The sequence below is a fragment of the Oncorhynchus mykiss genome, chromosome 6, assembly GCF_057628025.1.
Source record: "Oncorhynchus mykiss isolate SJ-2025 chromosome 6, ASM5762802v1, whole genome shotgun sequence".
Taxonomy (NCBI): Eukaryota; Metazoa; Chordata; class Actinopteri; order Salmoniformes; family Salmonidae; genus Oncorhynchus; species Oncorhynchus mykiss.
Window position 1 is genome coordinate 67,496,287 of NC_143027.1, and position 22,649 is coordinate 67,518,935.

The following is a 22,649-nucleotide window of genomic DNA, read 5'->3' on the forward strand; positions in this document are numbered from 1 at the left end:
TGATTTATTTCAGCGTTTATTTATTTCATCACATTCCCAGTGGGTCAGAAGATTACATACACTCAATTAGTATTTGGTAGCATTGCCTTTAAATTGTTTAACTTGGGTCAAACGTTTCAGGTAGCCTTCCACAAGCTTCCCAGAATAAGTTGGGTGAATTTTGGCCTATTCTTCCTGACAGAGCTGGTGTAACTGAGTCAGGTTTGTAGGCCTCCTTGCTTGCACACGCTTTTTCAGTTCTGCCCACAAATTGTCTATGGGATTTAGGTCAGGGCTTTGTGAAGGCCACACCAATACCTTGACTTTGTTGTCCTTAAGCTATTTTGCCACAACTTTGTTAGTATGCTTGGGGTCATTGTCCATTTGGAAGACCCATTTGCGACCAAGCTTTTAACTTCCTGACTGAAGTCTTGAGATGTTGCTTCAATATGTCAACACAATTTTCCTTCCCCATGATGTCATGATTTTGTTAAGTGCACCAGTTCCTCCTGCAAACATAACGAGGGTCATTATGGCCAAACAGTTCTATTTTTGTTTCATCAGACCAGAGAACATTTCTCTAAAAAGTACAATCTTTCTCCCCATGTGCAGTTGCAAACCATAGTCTGGCTTTTTATGGCGGATTTGGAGCAGTGGCTTCTTCCTTGCTGAGCGGCCTTTCAGGTTATGTCGATATAGGACTCGTTTTACTGTGGATATAGATACTTTTGTACCCATTTCCTCCAGCATCTTCACAAGGTCCTTTGCTGTTGTTCTGGGATTGATTTACACTCGTATCAAAGTACTTTCATCTTTAGGAGACAGAACGCGTCTCCTTCCTGAGCGGTATGACAGCTGAGTGGTCCCATGGTGTTTATACTTGTGTACTATTGTTTGGGCAGATGAAAGTGGTACCATCAGGCGTTTGGAAATTGCTCCCAAGGATGAACCTGACTTGTGGAGGTCTTTTTTTCCCCTGAGGTCTATTCTGATGTCTGATTTCTTTTGATTTTCCCATGATGTCAAGCAAATAGGCACTGAGTTTGAAGGTAGGCCTAGAAATACATCCACAGGTCACCTCCAATTGACTCACATTATGTCAATTAGCCTATCAGAAGCTTCTAAAGTCATAACATGATTTTCTGGAATTTTCCAAGCTGTTTAAAGGCACAATCAATTTAGTGTGTGTAAACTTCTGACCCACTGGAATTGTGATACAGTGAATATGATACATGATAAGTGAAATAATCTGTCTGTAAACAATTGTTGGAAAGACGACTTGTGTTATGCACAAAGTAGATGTCCTAACCGACTTAAACTATAGTTTTGGCAACAAGAAATTTGCGGAGTTTTAATGACTCCAACCTAAGTGTATGTAAACTTCTGACTTCAACTGTAGATTTTTGGCGGACTGATATAGGGTTTATATGTGTGACTGTCTTACCTCTGGAGGTTGCCTATCTGTGCAGGGACAGTGTTCATGCCGTTACAGGAGAGGTTGAGCTCTGTCAGGGTGAGGATCTCACAGACAGACTCTGGAAACACTCCCAGGCGGTTATGTGAAAGGTTCAGGCTCTTCAGCTGGGAAAACCTGGAGAGAAGGAGAGTGTTTGAAAGACTGGACCTGGCTTTTCTGACATGTTCATTGAATGACCAAAAATAAATATTTTCTTCTTGTTGCAACGCTTTGATGATTGCGACAAGTCTGATTATAAAAAAATATGTATTTTGTGGGCTCATTGCGTTGGTTCAGGTAGTCTCGTTCATCTTAATCGCTTCATTGGACTTTGTGTCCTTGTTACGACGGGCTGCTGACATTTTACATTTTCGCATCGAGTCCTCTTCATGGACCGGTGGGTATCATATCCTTATCAAACCAAAATCCCACCTCTCACACACACGCACACACATAAAGTAGCAATACAAGCATTTTTGTGAATGACGTGATGCAGAACGGATGGGGGATGGAGGTGGCCGTTGTGAGTCACAACACGTTAGAGCACAGACCACATCCGAGAAGAACCACCCCACCCCCTCCTCCACCAGCCTCCCTCACTCTCCAAGCCCTGCTCTGATTCTAAATATACAGATAGAGGGAGTGACAGAAACACACACACAGAGAGACAGAGACAGATAGACAAGACACAGAGAGAGAGATGCAGTGATGTGTACATTTTATTCCTCTCAGCTACCCGGCACAGTAGATCCTCTAGAATGTGTTCTTTCCACAGCCCTTCACACATGTACACCACTTATTCCATCTCAGCCCTTCCTGCTTGCCTTACAACAGGAAATACTACAGAGTGTAGTAGATCATTAACATTTAATAGCATTATCTCTTTTGAGAATGCCAGCTTGTTCAAATATGCTGCAGTTGTACCATAGGAGTGGACACTGAGCTAAGCGCCCCTCCACAAGACGATATGCAGGCTGTACCACGGTCTCTGAGCATCGACCACAAACGAGAGATACACAGTCAGGACAACTTTTCAGCACCGACTAGACCATAAAACAAGATCTGTGATAAACAACATACGTACTTGTAGAACATCATATGACATGCTTACATAATGCATTTGGGTAAAACGGTCAGACTGTGTTGTAACACACCCAGACATTGCACTGTAACAGTGAGGACAAGTTGATCTGCCGACAGATTAGGATTTAGTATTGAGGTAAGGGTGTTACTGGGCAGGTTGAGTTGGTAGATTTGGCAGGATTGGTATTGGGCTACAGGTTGAGTTGGTAGATTTGGCAGGATTGGTATTGGGCTACAGGTTGAGTTGGTAGATTTGGCAGGATTGGTATTGGGCTACAGGTTGAGTTGGTAGATTTGGCAGGATTGGTATTGGGCTACAGGTTTTGTTGGTAGATTTGGCAGGATTGGTATTGGGCTACAGGTTTTGTTGGTAGATTTGGCAGGATTGGTATTGGGCTACAGGTTTTGCGTGGCATGTTTGGACTTAGTATTAGGTAGGGTTTTCCTGAGTAAGGTGTGTCAGTGGCTGGGTACTGCCCTGCCTGGTGACAGAGTGAATTTACCTGGGGAGGTTGAGCAGTCCTCCGGGGCCCTGCAGGGACATGAAGTTGTGTCGGAGGTTGAGATGGGTGAGGTCCTGGCTGTAGAACAGGTACTCTGGCACCTCCTCCAGACTGTAGCATGACAGATCCACCAGGCTGATGGTCTGAGAAACCATCTGCAAACACAGGACATGTCTGTTTACTGTTTACTGCTCCCAAATCGTTTTTTTAATGGAAGCTTTTTGATAATAGAACAAGGTTTTGACCAGCATGGTCATGAATCAGGTTGACCAGAAACCACCTGCATGGAGCAAATGAGGTTTGCACACAAAAACACAGAGCAACGGGCAACTTTAATTTAAAGAAGGTTGAGTCGGTTCAATAATGATTCAATCACAGAAGGGAAGTTAGTGTATGATTCTGTCTTCAGCATTACAGAATGATTTATGGAGCATTAGAAATAAAGGAATACTGATAAGGTCATGCTGTGAGCCCATAACAAAACAGGATGTTCACACAGCTCTAGTGTTGTGGTCTAGTAGAGCTGGCAGCATGAACTCCACAGAGGTGTGTGGTACTTAATCATGATCCTCACAGTGAGTGCTGTGTATATCCAGAGGTGAAAGTAGATTTAATTTCTTCCCGGAATGGACCTTCTATGTGTGCAAGTGCTTTTAAAATTGTTTATAGTCCTAATCATAGAATTACTATTATTTTTTTAATTTTATTTTTTATATACCAAGATAGATAGATAGATAGATACAGTGCCTTGCGAAAGTATTTGGCCCCCTTGAACTTTGCGACCTTTTGCCACATTTCAGGCTTCAAACAAAGATATAAAACTGTATTTTTTTGTGAAGAATCAACAACAAGTGGGACGCAATCATGAAGTGGAACGACATTTATTGGATATTTCAAACTTTTTTAACAAATCAAAAACTGAACAATTGGGCGTGCAAAATTATTCAGCCCCCTTAAGTTAATACTTTGTAGCGCCACCTTTTGCTGCGATTACAGCTGTAAGTCGCTTGGGGTATGTCTCTATCAGTTTTGCACATCGAGAGACTGACATTTTTTCCCATTCCTCCTTGCAAAACAGCTCGAGCTCAGTGAGGTTGGATGGAGAGCATTTGTGAACAGCAGTTTTCAGTTCTTTCCACAGATTCTCGATTGGATTCAGGTCTGGACTTTGACTTGGCCATTTGATGGATATTTTGTATGGTTGAATATTGAATACTTTCAGCTTTTACGTTGCTGATAGAAATGGCACTTTTAGGCTACACAGCATGGTCTCTAAATGCTAGAGGTCGACCAATTAATCGACATGGCCAAATAATTAGGGCCGATTTCAAGTTTTCATAACAATCGGTAATCTGCATTTTTGGACGCCGATTATGGCCGATTACATTGCATTCTACGAGGAAACTGCGTGGCAGGCTGACCACCTGTTACGCGAGTGCAGCAACAAGCCATGGTAAGTTGCTAGCTAGCATTAAACTTATCTTATAACAACAAAAGAAAAATCAAATCTTCACATAATCACTAGTTAACCTAGTAATATCATCACGTGTAGTTAACTAACTTGTCCTGCGGTGCATATAATCAATGCGGTGCCTGTTAATTTATCGTCAAATCACAGCCTACTTCGCCAAACGGGGATGATTTAAGTGCATTCGCGAAAGAAGCACAATCATTGCACGAATGTACCTAACCATAAACATCAATGCCTTTCTTAAAATCAATACACGGAAGTATTTTTTTTTTAACCCAAATATTAAGTTAAGAAATTAATGTTAGCTGGCAATATTAACTAAGGAAATTGTGTCACTTCTCTTGCGTTCATTGCACGCTCAGTCAGGGTATATGCAACCTTTTGGGCCACCTGGCTTGTTGCAAACTAATTTGCCAGAATTCCACATAATTATGACATAACATTGGTTGTGCAATATAACAGCAATATTTAAACTTAGGGTTGCCACCCGTTTGATAAAATACGGAATGATTCTGTACTTCACTGAAAGAATAAACGTTTTGTTTTCAAAATGATCGTTACCGGATTTGACCATATTAATGACCAAAGGCTCATATATCTGTGTTTATTATATTATAATTAAGTATATGATTTGATATTTGATAGAGCAGTCTGACTGACCGGTGGTTGGCGGCAGCAGGCTCAAACTTTACTGTGTTTTGCCTTCAGCTCTTAGCAATCATTGATTCAAGCCTATCAACTCCTGAGATTAGGCAGGCAATACTAAAGTGCCTATAAGAACATCCAAGGTCTATGAAATACAAATGGTATAGAGAGAAATAGTCAATGCATAATTCCTATAATAACTACAACCTAAAACTTCTCAACTGGGAATATTGAACCACCAGCTTTCATATGTTCTCGTGTTCTGAGCAAGGAACCAAAACGTTAGCTTTTTTACATGGAACATATTGCGCTTTTACTTTCTTCTCCAACACTGTGTTTTTGCATTAAACCAAATTGAGCATATTTCATTATTTGAGACTAAGTAGATTTTATTAATGTAATATATTAAGTTAAAATAAAAGTGTTCATTCAGTATTGTTGTAATTGTCATTATTACACATATATGTAAATGTATATATGTAAATGTGTGTATACACACACACACACACACACACACACATTATAGTAGTCTACATATGAAGCCTACATTCAGTGTCCAGACTTCTGTTACTATTCCAAATATTCTGGCATCCATACAGTGTACTGTGCACCCGCCATTTGATACATGCCAAGAGACATCAGTTATTAAACACTAAAGTGTTTGTCCTTCATTAGGCCTACAAGTCTTGTAACCTGAATTGATGTGTCCACTCTGTCCGTGCGCGTCTCGGTCTTGGCCACTCATCTCTGCCTTGGCAACATTTCAGTGCTATCGTGGAACCAAACGGCACTATTCCACACCTCTTCAAGTCTATTCGCAAATCTTTCACATGACTAATGATAAATAGTGTAATAGCCTACAGTTTTAATTAATTATTAATTATTATGACAGGCTCATGTTTTACTGGTACGGTGTACCCTTCCTATTTATTTTGCCAGGACTCCACTCTGGCTTACTTTCACCTCCGACTATATCGGATTTCAGTCTAGATTTTTTGCATTGTTCAGCACTCCCTGTCCCGACACTGCGTTTCATTGGCTGTGCTCATACAGTCATTGCTCACTTATCTACATGTGCAGAATGCAGCTGAACAGCATTTCCTTCAGCTCTGAAAAGATAGACTGTATAGTTGTCAGCACAGGGAGGACACTGTCTGTCTGGGGGTTATAGCTTAATACATTTCTCAGTCTGAAAACATGCTCGCTTCAATCCACCACAGGACTGCATACTGTGCAACACCCCAGAAAATAGATTGGTTGCTCAGCAGAGCATGTCATCACATCATTGCTTTTAGGGATAAACAAACACAAAATCTTAGAGTACTCATCATCTAGCTTTTAAAAAGGCCATTGAGCGCTGGTCAGAGAGAGACAGATGAAGACAGAGTTGAGAGAAGAGAGAGAAAGAGATTTGTAGAAATGAGAGAATATAAATTGAAATAGACAGAGAGAAAGGCTGGGGAAGTGACCTGCATGTTGAATGGCCTGAGAGAGGAGAGCAGCCTGTGGGGTAGAGGCTAGCTAGGCAGCAGTGGGAGCCCTTGATGCCCAGTGTGTGTGGCTGTGGAAGATGACCCCTCCTCCCTGTATGCATTCAGACAGCCTCCAAGCCTTTCTGTCTGGGAGGAACTGGGCATGCCACAAGGCCACTCACCAGGCTCACCTACAGGCCACTGTCAGAGCAAGGAGCCATTAGCCAGCCAGCACAGCCCCCATCACACAGCAAACACCATAACAACCCCCTCCCGATTCAGAAACGCACACTAACACAAGAGTTTGATTGTGTCCAGCCTGGCATGAGGATTGCCCCAAATCCACCATCTCATCCACCCTTCCTCTAATTCTTCTCCACTCATCTCTCTCTGCCCCTTCAGTTCTCTCGATCTCAATTCTCCCCTCCATCTGAAGCACCACCCCTCTCTGCTTCTCCATACCCGTCTTCTCTCTCACTCCTACATCTCTCTCTATTTCTCCCTCTCTTCTTCAGCCTGCCCTCCCCTCTCTCTGTCTTCATCTTCAGGCAATCATGTCGCCATAGGAACCTCTGATGTCTAACTCTCCTAAACTGCTCCCGTAGTAACAGGGCCACTCCAGCTCAGTGATCCACACCACAGTGGTAGGTAGGTAGGAGAGAGAGAGGGAGAGAAAGCTCCTTGACTTAGCATGGATCTACTACTAATTGGATTTTCATTTTCAGTTGCCTTTTTTTCTCCACGGCTCATTGTGTGCCTGCTCTGCCTGGATGGAGGCATTCACAGAGCTCGTTAGGGCCCAGTAAGGGGCTGGGATACAATGGCCATTAATTCAGAAATTAGAGGCACAAGAGGAGCAGAGCAGCCAAGAGGAACAGAGAAAGGGGCTGAGGATACTAACTTCATATAGTTGTACTGAGACCCATGTTCAAGCACAGACAGTACACACAGACACGCAGTACACACATACACAATCAATGACCAATGCACCCTCCTAGCGAGTTGTTTAATCAAAGCCAGACACTGCTGGTTCTCTGTCGCTGCAGAGCCAATCACCGAGGTCACCTGTGTTCCACAGCAGGACTATGATTGGATGATAGACCAGGTAGTGGGCACTGTGTAACTCTGCCCTCTCAGCATACTGTACACTGATTCCCAGCCCAGAGGAACCAACCAGGACCACCCCTCACTGTGTTTCCTGACAGAGACCTTGCATAATTAATCAGAGAAAACATACACAAAGCTTTGGCACACAGATTGTCCTACATATCAACTCTGACAGGTAAACACACTTACTTTTGAAGCCTGCCGATGCCACCTCTGATAGTCTGCCAGTGTGTCGAAGTTAACAAAGTATGTCTGGGCCTGAGGTCCGGCTGAGCTGAACATCAGACAGTGCTGTCTCCTCTTCACCTCCTCCACCTGAACGTACAGAACAGAGATGTTGAGGAGGACAGACACAGCCACTGATGTTCCCAAGAAACTACTATAAGGCATTATGGTGCCTACTGGCTCCATCCATATAAGGCAGAGACACATGTGCTTAAATGTGCATGTCTATGGCTGCATTTACACAGGCAGCACAGTTCTGATCTTTTTTAAACAAATTGATTGTTTGACCAATCAAATCAGCTCTTTTGCCCATAATTGGGCAAAAGATCAGAATTGAGCTGTCTGTGTAAGCACAGTGTGTATTTACGCCATTCTCATTGTGCTGTACAGTGCATCCCCTATGTCCGTCTGTCAGTCCCAGCTGTGTTGTTGTATCTGTGATCTGCTATCGTCTCTGTCTCTCTTTGAACCCTGGGGAATGTGTGGGTTTGGAAAACAACATCTCTCCAACACCTGACCTCTAACCCCTCACCTTTCCCCCCACCAGGGGCAGGATGTGCATCTTCCCCGTCAGGCTGTCTTTGACGGAGGCCACAATCAGACAGGTGCCACACAGGAGGACCTGGCGCTCTGCCCACTTGTGCAGCTGGGTCTTCCCCTTCCTGACGCTGAACACGCCCGTCAGCAGGGTTCGCTCCTGCTGGTCCGCGTTCACTGGACACTCTGGGGAGGAGAGGGGTTAGTTAAAGAACATGGTCACATACACTGCATTCAGAAAGTATTCAGACCTAGACTTTTCCCACATTTTGTTACGTTACAGCCTTATTCTAAAATGTATAAAATTGTCTTCCTCATCAATCTACACACAATACTAATAATGACAAAATTAAAACAGGTTTATACATTTTTGCAAATGTATTCAAAAGAAAAAAACAGAAAAACCTTATTTACATAAGTTTTCAGACCCTTTGCTATGAGACTCGAAATTGGGCTCAGGTGCATCCTGTTTCCATTGATCATCATTGAGATGCTTCTACAACTTTATTGGAGTCCACCTGTGATAAATTCAATTGATTGGACATGATTTGGAAAGGCACACACACCCGTCTATATAAGGTCCCACAGTTGACAGTGCATGTCAGAGCAAAAAACACGAGATAGAAGGAATTGTAGATAGAGCTCCGAGACAGGGTTGTGTCGGGGGGGAAGGGCACCAAAACATTACTGCTGCATTGAAAGTGCCCAAGAACACAGTGGCCTCCATCATTCTTAAATGGAAGTTTGGAACCACAAAAGACTCTTCCTAGAGCTGGCTGCTCGGCCAAACTGAGCCACCAGGGGAGAAGGGCCTTGGTCTGGGAGATCCTTTATGAAAACCTGCACCAGAGTGGCCAGGATCTCAGACTGGGGCGAAGGTTCACCTTCCAACAGGACAACGACCCTAAGCACACAGCCAAGAAAAGGCAGAAGTGGCTTCTGCACAAGTCCCTGAATGTCCTTCTGGCCCAGCCAGAACCCAGACTTGAACCCGATTGAACATTTCTGACACTCCCCATCAGCATTTGCAAAAATGTCTAAAAACGTGTTCTTGCTTTGTCATTATTGGGTATTGTGTGCAGATTGATGAGGGGGGGAAAACAATTCAATCGATTTTAGAACAAGGCTGTAACGTAACAAAATGTGGAAAATGTTGAGGGGTCTGAATACTTTCTGAATACACCGTATCACACACATACTGTACGTACACAGTGCACATACATCCCACCCACACCCTGTACACAATCATTACATTACGTTAATTAATACCATATGTTCTCAAAAGGGGTAGTGTGATCAAGAGACAAAGACAAGAAGAGGGCTAGACGCTGCCAGAACATGAAGTCACACTGATATCAACAGTTCACGATGATGTCACCTATGCATTAGTCAATGATTAGGACAACTCTTCCTGGAAGTGTTCTTATGTCAGCAGATCAACCCAGCTTATAGTCTCATTATCCTCCACATAGAGAGCTGATATCTCTAGAGCATGCTTAACATCTGCTATGACACACTGTAATAACGTATCAAAACCAATTTATTCGCTGGATGGAATCTAAAGATAGTTTGAAGGTTTTATAATCTATGGCTCATCCATGGTAGATATCAACAGTGTGAGTGTCACTCCCTCTAACATCTGATCAGAGATCACGGGGCTCTGCATGTCTAGACTGCTGACAAGGTTGATCAAAACACCAGGTGATACAGGTGAGCATTCAGTGGCCCAAGTCGAGGTGTCCCTAGCGTTTGATCAGTCTCCCCTTTTCATTAACACACACACACGACTTTGCAATTGTTCTCAGAGATGCTCTAACCCTGATGCATCAGTCAGGTTGATGAATGAGTCAGGCTTTTGTCACATTAAAACCCTCGTTCAATCTAACTATGTAGCAGGGAGGTGAGGCTAGTGTTGCAGTCTGAGTATGCTGCTTCTGAAGGACACAAACAGCAGGCCTCCCTCCCTCTGCTCCACCAGGCATCAAGTACACTCAGGTTAAAGGCCGGTCAAATAAGCACAAAGGGAACAGAACAGCTTTTTTTTCTCCTCTGTTGTCAATTTCCCTTGAAATAATAAGGTCTGCATTTTTCTTAATACCACCTCCTTGTCTCCAACTCCCAGAGGCAGGCAGACATGTCCTCGCTCTCTCTGCCCTTTTCTTCTCTTTCACATCTAAGGAGTGGCGGCCAGGGATCAAAATGAAGTCAGGCTGCTTGACTTTGTGCTGTCTGGAAAACCCATAATGAACAAGACAAGGGCATTTGACAGCAAAACTGGGCCGCTGGTGCTGGCTGGGGATCAATAGAGGTTTCTGATCCCCAGGCTTCCCCTCTGTCAGAGAGAAGAGGACCAGAGTACCTCACTTCCAGCACAAAGGCCCTAGGGGCCAAGAGCAGCCAGCCTTAGAAGGAGAGGGAGAGGGGAAGAGCAATCGATAGGGAAAGAGGGATAGAGAGAGAGGGGGGAGAGCTGCATCATTGCCCTGTCCTCCATGTGTCTGTGTCAGTGAGGTTGAAGGAGGCTGACCTGTCAAAGACAGACTTGTAGCCCTGTAGGTGCTCCACATACAGCCAGGAAGACACGGGCAGACAGGACGCTCTCTCCCACTGGCCCCACAGCAAATACACCACAAACAGCCACATTCCTCCCTCAACCACACACTCATCCCATTCTATCCACAAATCTCTTTCTCACTTTCATATCTCGCCTTCCAACTGAATTAAACACCTAATAATCACCTCCCTGTTCTTTCCACCTCTCCGTGAAATGATGCAAGAACACAGCACGCCAATACAATCTCAGACTACTGACTCAGAGTCCCACTGAGCATTCTCACCTCCAACATCACACACAGGAAAAACACTGCCTCATTATTATAAATAGTGTTGACTCTGGTGCAGTGGGTTGTGAGAGGGAATGGCTGATAGTGTTTGTAGCTAGCGCACAGTGATGACCCAAGCTGGAACAACCCCCAGAAACACTACAGATATAAGCCCGCTCTGAACAATGGAACCAGAGGGCCAGACTGAAAATGCCACATCTAACTAGAGTTAACGTTTTCTACAGCAATAAGAGGAATGTGAAAGTCACTCAATATTTGGGGGTTTGATTGCATTTTGAGAGACGGCAGCAGAATGTAGCTCAAGGACAATACAGTGCTATTTTAAACAAAGCGTAGCCTTAAAAAGCCCTTCAAATCAAATCTACTTCGAGATCTTCTGACTATTATGCAAGATGTCAACAAGCGTTTCTAAATTGGACATCCCCCTGGACTCAACTCCAAATCTGAGGAGCAGGCCTCTGCACAGAGCAGCATCAAGCTGAAAAAATGGAATGCAGAGACACTGAGCTGTGCTCTGCTCTCCCTGCTCTGGCCATGGAAAAATGCCACCCCCATTAACATGGTTGTGTGTAAATACCCACAGCCTATACTGTTGCATTGCTACAGGGTGATGGCAAGTACATACTTTATGGATCTCATGCTATCAGTATGACGGGGAATACAAGATCATACTTCCGCAATAAGGCCTGAGGGGGTGGTATATGGCCAATATACCACAGCTAAGGGCTGTTTCTTATTTTTTACCGCCTTTTTCGTGGTATCCAATTGTTAGTAATTACTATCTTGTCTCATCGCTGCAACTCCCGTACGCGCTTGGGAGAGACGAAGGTCGAAAGCCATGCATCCTCCGAAACACAACCCAACCGCACTGCTTCTTAACACAGCGCGCATCCGACCTGGAAGCCAGCCGCACCAATGTGTCGGAGGATTAGCGCGCACTGCCCCAGAGGGGCTTTATTGCGATTATAAACTGGTTACCAACTTAATTAGAGCAGTAAAAATAAATGTTTGGCCATACCCATGGTATGCGGTCTGATATACTACGGCTGTCAGCCAATCAGAATTCAGGGCTCAAACTACCTATAATTGATAATATAGGCTAATGACATTCGCAGTATCTCAGATGTGGCCTCATCCCCAATGGTACACAATTACCACACAACTTTCTCCCACTGTTGTACTAGGCTCTAATGTGCAACAATTTACAGCAGTCAGCACAGCTCAAACACCCAGCCAACAGACCTGAAACGGTCACAAAAACATACGAAGATTCTTCGTTCATTTTTAATGAAAGACAACCCCACTAATGTTTGCAGTGTGCCCGGGATAGCGAGAACACTCTGAAACTTCCAACACAACAATAACACTTTCTGCCAATCACTCTCTCATTCAATCACAATGAAAACAAGTCTCAGCCATTCACGGCAAACTGCTGCACCCAAAACAAACGCGCATGCTTTCCCACCATGTCAGAGTTGCCAGGGAAACGTTGAGTACCTTGGAACACAAGTCTGCTCCAGGCTGGTACATCTGCACCATCTACAATCCCCTGCATATTTATTTGAATAGTGAAGCTATAACTTTAAGTTTGGCTCTATACTCCAGCATTTTGGATTTGAAATGACTTTTTTCATTTCAGGTAACAGCACAGAATGTTACCTTTTATTCGAGGGAATTTTCATGCAGATCTGTTTTACTGTTTAGAAATGAAAGCAATCTGTGTGTCTAGTCCCCTCATTGGAAGGTGTTATACGTATTTGGTTTATTCCTAGCACACAATGATAGCATCACGCTAGATACAATCTTTTGGATGCATTTTCAGTTTGTTTTCATTCGGTTACAGATTATGTTGCTCCCAATAGAGATGAATGGTAAATAATGTATTGTGTGTCATTTGAGTCTCTTTTATTGTAAATAAGAACAAAATATGTTTCTAAACACTTATACATTAATGTGGAAGCTACCATGATTACGGACAATCATGAATGAATCGGGAATAATGTGGAGTGAGAAAGTTAGCCACAAAGATCATACCCCCAAGACATGCTAACCTCTCACCATTACCATTTACAGGGGAGGTTAGCATTTGAGTGGTATGAACCAAATTCAGTTTTAGCTTCAGTATAGAGCCAAATTAAAAGTTTGAGCTTCATTGTCCAAATAAACACAGGTATGTCGGGGAGTGCATAATTACCCCTTCACCCCGGAGCATTAGTCAGCCACTCCCACACCATTAATTTATGATATGGACCAATCTCATAGGTCATAAAATGTGAACAGATCTGGCAGAGCGGCAGATGTTGTTTAACTTTGTTCTCTCTCTCAGGCTGGACTCCAGCAGCAGTTCCAATAGCAGCAGGGTGGGAGTCCTCGGCAGCAGGGGTAGAGGGAGGACATGCCTAATCACTAAACATAGTCCCACTTCCGCTGCTCAGTCACTGCCAAGCCACAGGGACAGTGACAAATCACAGTGCATGTCCTTGGTGAACCCCCCTCATACCCCTGCCCTCTGTCCCTCAGCTCTAATGTCCCTGTCTCCTGTATGGCAGTCTTGGCGACAGTGGTCAAGTCTTTCTTCAACAGTCACCAGATGGGCAGGGGAGTGAGGTAGGTCAAACTGTGTCCCCTGTGGCATTGAAACTACCGTACAGAGACACAGAATAAGAGAGAGAGCGAGAGTCAAAGGAGGTGGCAATGGGCCAAATGCATTCTGTAGACCCAACACTTGTACATCAACTTTCCCTATGGAGTATCAGCACCTGAGAATTAGAGGTCGACCGATTAATCGGAATGGCAGATTAATTAGGGCCGATTCCAAGTTTTCATAACAATCGGAAAATCTGTATTTCTGGACACCGATTTGGCCGTTTTTTTTTTTTACACCCTTATTTTACCTTTAACTAGGCAAGTCAGTTAAGAACACATTCTTATTTTCAAAGACGGCCTAGGAACGGTGGGTTAACTGCCTCGTTCAGGGGCAGAATGACAGATTTTCACCTTGTCAGCTCGGGGGATCCAATCTTGCAGCCTTACAGTTAAGTAGTCCAACGCTACAACCACCTGCCTCTCGTTGCACTCCACAAGGAGTTACGCGAATGCGGTAAGTTGCTAGCTAGCATTAAACTTATCTTGTAAAAAACAATCAATTATAATCACTAGTTAACTACACGTTTGATGATATTACTAGTTTATCTAGCGTGTCCTGCGTTGCATATAATCTGACTGAGCATACAAGCATACAAGTATCTGACTGAGCGGTGGTAGGTAGCAGCAGGCTCGTAAGCATTCATTCAAACAGCACTTTCGTGCATTTTGCCAGCAGCTCTTCGTTGTGTGTCAAGCATTGTGCTGTTTATGACTTAAAGCCTATCAACTCCCGAGATGAGGCTGGTGTAACCAAAAATGAAATGGCTAGCTAGTTAGCGCACGCTAGTAGCAGTTCAAACGTCACTCGCTCTGAGCCTTCTAGTAGTTGTTCTCCTTGCTCTGCATGGGTAACGCTGCGTCGAGGGTGGCTGTTGTCGTTGTGTTGCTGGTTCGAGCCCAGAGAGGGACGGAAGCTATACTGTTACACTGGCAATACTAAAGTGCCTATAAGAACATCCAATAATCAAAGGTTAATTAAATACAAATGGTAGAGGGAAATAGTCCTATAATTCCTATAATAACTACAACCTAAAACTTCTTACCTGGGAATATTGAAGACTCATGTTAAAAGGAACCACCAGCTTTCATATGTTCTCATGTTCTGAGCAAGGAACTGAAACGTTAGTGCAATATGTGCTATGTAAGAAAGCTTTTACTTTCTTCTCCAGAACTTTGTTTTTGCATTATTTAAACCAAATTGAACATGTTTCATTATTTACTTGAGGCTAAATTGATTTTATGGTTGTGTTATATTAAATTAAAATAAGTGTTCATTCAGTATTGTTGTTATTGTCATTATTACAAATAAAAAGTCAGATTTAAATCGGTATCGGCTTTTTTGGTCCTCCAATAAATTGGTATCCGCGTTGAAAAATCATTAAATCGTTCGACCTCTACTGAGAATCCCCCAAACCAGACCACGTTTCAGCTGTCAGCCAGACATGACTCCAGACAGCCCCGTCCGTCCATCCAGACTGAACAACTGCCTCGATGTTCTGTCTCCAACAGGGAGAACTAGAAGAATATTGCATAGATTAGGTTAGTTTGCAGTGGGGGGCCAGTGGAGGCAGAAACACAGGCTTACTGCAGCCCAGGATCAGAACAGCAGGTCATTTTTGGCAATAACATCAAATCAGAGCCGCACAGGCCCCCTCCGTGACCTATTCTTACTGTGAGAAATGCAATTCATAAAGTCCTTAAGCTTGCTTCCATACTAGGGAAATCAAATGAAATGAAAACTGCTTCAGCAGAATAATGCAGACAAGTCAGACAGGACAGAACTATGGGACAGGGGCAGTGCTTACTGGATACTGAACAATGGGAAGGTAGAAAGTCCAGCGAGCATCTTTCCGATATGCACATCTTCCCCATCCCTCTACGGTTCAGCAATAGGATGGAGGGGTAATTTCCCAATAAAGATTGCATTGAAATAGACCAATCTAAACTTCCGAGACACCCAGCTCTTTAAGCCACAGATTTGCGTGACTCAAGGCTGAGGAGCCAGTGTCTGTCCCTGGAAAATCTCTAGCAGTTGATTGCTGACTCACATTTAGAATCTGCATATAATATTGAGAAGAGAAGGTAGAGAGATGCAAAGACGCTGCTCGGGGGGGGGGTCATGTCTCATGAGTAGGAGCACTATTCCTCTCCCCCTGGTCGTGCCATCCCACTCTTACTCCCTCCTCCTCTCCCTCCCTATTATTCAGTTCATCAGTTAGTGACACCAGGAAGTAGTGTACTGTAATCCCGCTCCGTCTGCTCTCTGCTGACCTGTCCCTCCAGGCACTGACAATTACAGATGGGTCAGTCTGTAATAGGGGCCCAGCAGACCCCTGTGTGAGCAGCAGCCCAGTGGGCTCTATGGCCTGGCTGCTGGACCCCCTACGGTTTTCTCTGGCCCCTGTCAGCGCAGCTTAGGGCCTCCACGCTGTTTATTTAGTTTTCATTGGTATTTTCTGATAAGATCCTGGCAGATCAATAACTCATTAGTTGACTAAACTTGGTCAGCCCTCATATGATTAACTCCCCTCTGCTGAGACACTAAGGCTCCCAGGCTGGATATGAACTCCAGAGCAGAACCAGGTCCGGACCGGCCAAGGTGAAGCCAGACCCAGTGGACCAGCGCCAGGACTCACATGCCCCCTCAGAGCTGCAGCTGTACATCTGTTTTCATAGAGGGCTTTATTAAGTCAGCATTTATTCATGTTTACTCCCCCCTCCATGTTTGTTTTCATCTCATTGGAGTGCCACAGCAGGCTGTTGTGAGTGGGCAACAGGGCTGTGGTTCGGGGGGGTTCGGAGATTAGATTCCTGTACAAATAGAGCCGTGTGTATTTTAATAACTCACACAATGTTCCCTTATCAACACCTCTCGGACATGGAAAGAGAGAAGGAAGTCATAAACCTGCGCTTAGCAAAACCCTTCAACACCTCTGCAGTGTGAATACCAACACATTTTAGAAAGGTGTGCACAGCGCAGCCCTTGCACAGGCATGTGCACCAACAGACAGCACAGTGAATGCAGGATTCATGGTCACACCTTAACAGCAACACACTTTATTACGTATAAAGGTGAACTATTTAAGGGTGATAAGAAGTGCTTTGTCATGTGTCAACTGATCACCCTTATTCCACTCTCTATATAGAATGGCATATAACAACTGATTTGTGAAGCCTTTACGTAGGCCTTAGAAAGGGTTTACAAAGACATCATTAAGTGTGAACATACTGACAAACCCTTCCTATGATGGCTGTACGGTTTACAGCTGCGGCAGAGATCCCCTCATCAGCTCAATCAGGAGGTTAGGTTACCCCTGACAACAGCTGCCAGGCACCTGAGAAAGAGCTATGTACAGCACAGAGTTCTCCAACTAACACAGCCCATCTATTTCATCACCACTGTGTGGGTGGAGAGCTCTTTAACAACCCCTTAGATGTGTGGGTGGAAAGACTTGTTACCCCATGACTGTATGGGTTGAGAGTGGAGACATTTTACCATAGTTCTGTATGAGTCCTCATCTGATCCAATCCAGCCACCCTAGATAGGTTGCCAGGGTGCCAGTGTTCCCTGTGTTTTCCCACAAGCAGCTAATAAAAGGTGAGGGAGATCTCTCCCAGGGCTTGGCCAACCTCCGGGCCACAGGTCTGCTCTGCTCTGCTCAATAACACCACAGCACAGCACAGCCAGCTCTCACAGGACTGGGCCGAGCAGGGGAGAGACCAGCGCTGTTCTGTTCCCACTGTAGCCTATGCACTGTGACTGAGAATGAGGCCTGCAGCGCGCTGGAGAGCCGACAGCAAGACAGAGTGACAGCACTGAGAACCAACCAGAATGACAAGAGGGGCATGCTTTATTCTCAATACAAAATACACATCCACTAACTGTAGTTTTAGTGTATTTTAGTACATATTGACAGTACATGCACTGAAACAGCCTGAGTATGTTCAGAAGGATTTCTCTGGGAGGTATCGCGAGGCTGTGTGGTGAATGCCTGAGCACGTGCAGTCAGTGGATGGGGAGGGAGGGGCTCTTTCACTGCGTGTGCGTGACAGGGTGTGAGAAGGCTTTGCCAGCCAGAGATTGTGGTCACGCTTTCTTCCCCTCTCGCTCTAGTTCCTTCTAGTTTTCGTTCTCTCGCTCTTTCATTCTCACTGTCTCTCACCACAGCATGGGCGCGGCCACAGCCCCAGCCAGTGACACTGACTCAGCAACACAGTGCTAGGCCCAGCCAGTCTCAGCCTGGTTATTAATAGGAGAGACATCACATAACATCAGGTCCTCGCTCCTCTTCCCCTTACAGCAAAGCCTATCAGGACTGATAAGAGGATCATTAGACCTGCAACTACCACACATAATCACAAAGAGGGAGGAGTGTGAGAGAGAGAGACTGACTCAATGATATAGACACCATCACACCATTGTAAATACATCTCCCAGGGTGTTAAAATGAACCAGCCACATCCATCCTGTATCTGGTGCCAAACATCACAGTGACTCAGGGATAGTTAGTTACTGTAGGGGCTGTGACAGAGCAGTGACGCTGCCAGCCAGGCCCGCAGGTTGACGTTTATTGTCATGAGTCTTGTCCTGGGGGCTAAACTGAGCAATTTCCCCTTAGTTTGGCCAGCTGCATAGTCAAAATTGTCTATATTGAAAAATTCATGAAACAAAAATGTGATTTTTGTTCTTAAATAAAGCTTAATAAAACATTAACTAGGCAAGTCAGTTAAGAACAAATTCTTATTTACAATGATTGCCTAGGAACAGTGGGTTAACTGCCTTGTTCAGGGGCAGAACGACAGATTTTTACCTTGTCAGCTTAGAGATTCGATCTAACAACCTTTCGGTTACTGGCCCAATACTAACCACTAGGCTACCTGCTGCCCCAAAATTTCATTTATTTAATTTAAAATCTGATTTTATGACTTTTTGGCAGTGCCAGCTAGTGACCACTGCAGAGTTGCCTAAAGAACAAGATTAATTGCAAACAACGCTAACCTGCACCAGGCCCAGGGAAGAAGGTTGGTCAGTCTGGGACCACGCAGCCCTGATGTATGGCTGTTTGGGCTGCGTCCTGGCCTCAGAGTAATGAAGGTTACCCACGCCCAGGGTCGCGTCTGACACACATCACTCACAGGCCTGAACTTAAAACCCCTTCCCAGGGGAGAAGGCAGCCACTTATGAGCCCTCATCTTGAGGATGTGGGATTGAACTGTTGTAGTAGCAACCCAAACCACAATACAACCCGGTTCAAACAATGGAAACATTAAACAGAGGTCACCTCAGCCCTATACTACAAACCCAGTTTGAGGACTTAGCAAGGTATCTTTGGTCAACTCGAGTAACTTGGGATAACTGGTACCACAAACATGGCTCACCTTTTACCCAGGTGAATTTCTATGGCAACAAATCCTTCAGCTCTAACCTTCTCCGGGCAGGCTATCTCCTGACTACATTGATCCTGAGTGTCTGAGCCATAAGTTGAGGACCAATGAAAGCAGATTCCTGCCCTCTCGCAAAGATTGAGTCATCATTCCAGTTCATTTGAAGACAAACTGATTAAATATTTTATTAATCAAATGTGTTGTGTGTTAAAAAAATAGTCATGTTAAAATACCGATCACATTACACATTTCGTAATGACAAATGCATATGAAACTTCATGCACAGTAAAGCTTTTGTATGACCCAATACAACTATTTTATAATTGGAGGGAAAAGGTGCTTGTGCATTGATAATAACCGTAATAAAATAAAGACAGCACTTCTAAAAGTCTATTTCATATGATAGCCTGCTGAATTTTCAAGTTAACTATACTTTCACTGGGTGGCGTAGTGGTCTTAGGCACTGCATCGCAGAGCTAGAGGCGTCACTACAGCCCCGAGTTCAATCCGGGGAGACCCATGAGGTAGTGCACAATTGCCCAGCGTCGTCCGGCTCGGGGAGGGTTTGGCTGGCTGGATGTCCTTGACCAATCGCACTCTAGAGAGTCCTTGTGGCGGGCCGGGCGCATGCACGCTAACTTGGGTCGCCACCAGCTGTACGGTGTTTCCTCCGACACATTGGCGCGGCTGGCTTCCGGGCTAAGCGAGCAGTGTGTCAAGAAGCAGTGCGACTGGACAGGGTTGCGTTTCGGAGAACGCATGGCTCTTGACCTTCACCTCTCCCGAGTCCGTACGGGAGTTTCAGCGATGGGACAAGACTAACTACTAATTGGATATCACGAAATTGGGGAGAAAATGGGTAAGTACAAAAAAATCTATAAATACAAAAATAAATGTGGCACTGACTTGCCCATGGATTGATGTTTCAGCATTGTCTTGGGCAACAGGTAGCCTAGTGGTTAGAGCATTGGACTAGTAACCGAAAGGTTGCTAGATCGAATCCCCGAGCTGACAAGGTAAAAATCTGTCGTTCTGCCCCTGAACAAGGCAGTTAACCCACCGTTCCTAGGCCTCCATTGAAAGAAAGAATTTGTTCTTAACTGACTTGCCTAGTTAAATAAAGGTTAAAGAAATAATAATTAAATGAAGAGTTTGAGACAAGCCACGTGCTAGAGTTATCGGCAGGCAGACGAGCAGTATTCATTATTGAAGTACGGATGACGCCTGAGCTGGAATGGAAAGCTAACTGAAGCTGGCTACCTTTAGAAAACCCTGAGTAGATCTAGCTTGCTTCGTAGTTTACCACTCGGGCCCTGATAAACCAGCCTGATTCCTCTTAAAGTACTAGACAGATTGAAACTAGCTGGGTGCTGAAGCTAGGACAGAGTCTTCACTCAGGTGGTAGTGTAGAGAGGCGCAGACAGAGAAAGCATAATATTTTAAGTGGAAAACATGAATTCTTCTAAGTACAAAATGCTGCTCCACAATCTCTGACAGACCGATCCGCCAGCGTGATCAGAGGTGTGTCTTGCTGCCATTATGAAAGCTAAAGTACAACAAGCCCAGGCTGCTTGGCTCCTGCAAACAGACAGTATACAGACCCAGACACACTAGAAAGGGTACAATTTAGAGAGCACAAAAATACTAGAAAGAGTACAATTTAGAGAGTACAAAAATACTAGAAAGAGTAAAAATGTTCCCCCAAGTTACAAAGACATATGCATAAAAAGGTTACGCAAAAATAAACCCCAATCCAGGTGAGTGAAGCCTACTTCATTAAGTCAGGGTAGTGCTAACAGCCCTGCAGCCGGGAGAGTAGTGGAAAGACACACGTCGTCACAAAAACACTGACACACACACTATGGACCAGAAAAACAAGCCCCATCCCAGAAGCTGACAGTTTAGACTGCTCCATAACCAACAGAGCCAGGTCCATTGACAGGGCTCCAGGCCTGGTTCCAGCAGAACAGGCTGAGCCCAGTCAGAGCCCAGTGAAGGAGAGCCTTGACAGGCCCCTGGGTCACTACTCACCACTGTAGAAGCGGATCATGCAGCTGAGGTCCGAGTTGGCCGCCTCTCTCTGAACCCGCAGAGGGTCCTGGTAGCCTATAGCAGCCAGGTAGTCATACACCATCTGGAGAGGGCGCTCAGAGGGGTCCAGCCTCCTACAGTGACAGAAATAGAAACCGTCAGGATATATGCCAATCACAATCAATACCCTTAACAGGCCCCCAGATTCTCCTCGACATGCATAATTACATTTGAACATCTTTGGTTGGATTCCAAGCGTGGAGGCAAAGGGGCATCGTTCAACCATTTTTGGCACACATTTGCATGCGCGCAAGCACACACACAAGCAGAGACATTCCAAGCCATCATTCCCTGTGTTATGACAGGTAAGGTCCAGAGGACAGCTGTCATGCCAATCAGCAGAGCTGGACACAGGTGTTTCACTTTCAGACTTGGGGAATTGATGAGGCTCCTCTATCAAAACATTTACAGAGTCCGACTCCGTGCCGGATGTCACTCAAGCAGAGAGAGAAACTATATCCTCACAGGTATCAAGTCCAAAGTTCATAGTCAGATATGGAGGAAGAACATCATTAATCATATGAAGCACCTGCTAATGACCAAAATGCACTCTAATAACAATAGCCCATCTAAATTATGCGTCTGAATGGTATGGTGATGGAACCCCTTTCTTTTTATGCCCTGTGTGAGTCCTCTGCTTTATTGCCCGAATGAAATCATCAGCTCATTCCATGGCTAATCCTGTTAAGGGCCTCTCATGCTGCTATCAAACATGAGGTCTGCTGTGCCCGCAATCTGTGACCCCCAGCCTGTCACTGGCAATGGCACGCCTACAACAACTCTGATCTGCACCTGAACACACCAAGGATATCTGCGACAGAACCACCGTGAAGACATTACAGCCAGAACCACTGTGAACCACTCAATAAAATGTGTGAGGGTATTTTTCACAATGACCCACTGTCTATGGAAGCCCCAGCTTTGCCCAATATAATTCATAATATACTGTAAATCAATACGCCACTCTTTGTGCATACAGTGTGTGATTGTGTTGCTTATTCTAACGCATTTGTAACGCAGGTCAAATAATGGTGAATTCTTATCGTTGCTAGTGAGATTCCAGTAACCAATCATATTATACTATTGATATGTTTAAATTGACAGCTGTTTATTTTGAGCCAATGAAAACTAAATACTCTTAGTCCCTTTCCTAACCTCACGTAAAAACACCAGTTGGCACCAACAAGAAAAATAACTAAAAGAGCT

The 22,649-nt window shown here is 44.5% G+C and overlaps 1 protein-coding gene across 1 annotated transcript in view; it reads right to left on the minus strand.

Annotated features, from left to right (window-relative positions):
• The window catches only part of LOC110526404 (PH domain leucine-rich repeat-containing protein phosphatase 2), a 53,875-nt gene that overhangs the window by 21,277 nt on the left and 9,949 nt on the right, over positions 1 to 22,649 (minus strand). Inside the window, exons 3-7 of the mRNA XM_021607357.3 lie at positions 21,384 to 21,517; positions 8,474 to 8,664; positions 7,906 to 8,031; positions 3,022 to 3,176; positions 1,424 to 1,570 (exon numbers count right to left, since the gene is read on the minus strand). Coding sequence (XP_021463032.3) covers positions 1,424 to 1,570; positions 3,022 to 3,176; positions 7,906 to 8,031; positions 8,474 to 8,664; positions 21,384 to 21,517 — 753 coding nt within the window. The remainder of the gene's footprint in view (positions 1 to 1,423; positions 1,571 to 3,021; positions 3,177 to 7,905; positions 8,032 to 8,473; positions 8,665 to 21,383; positions 21,518 to 22,649) is intronic.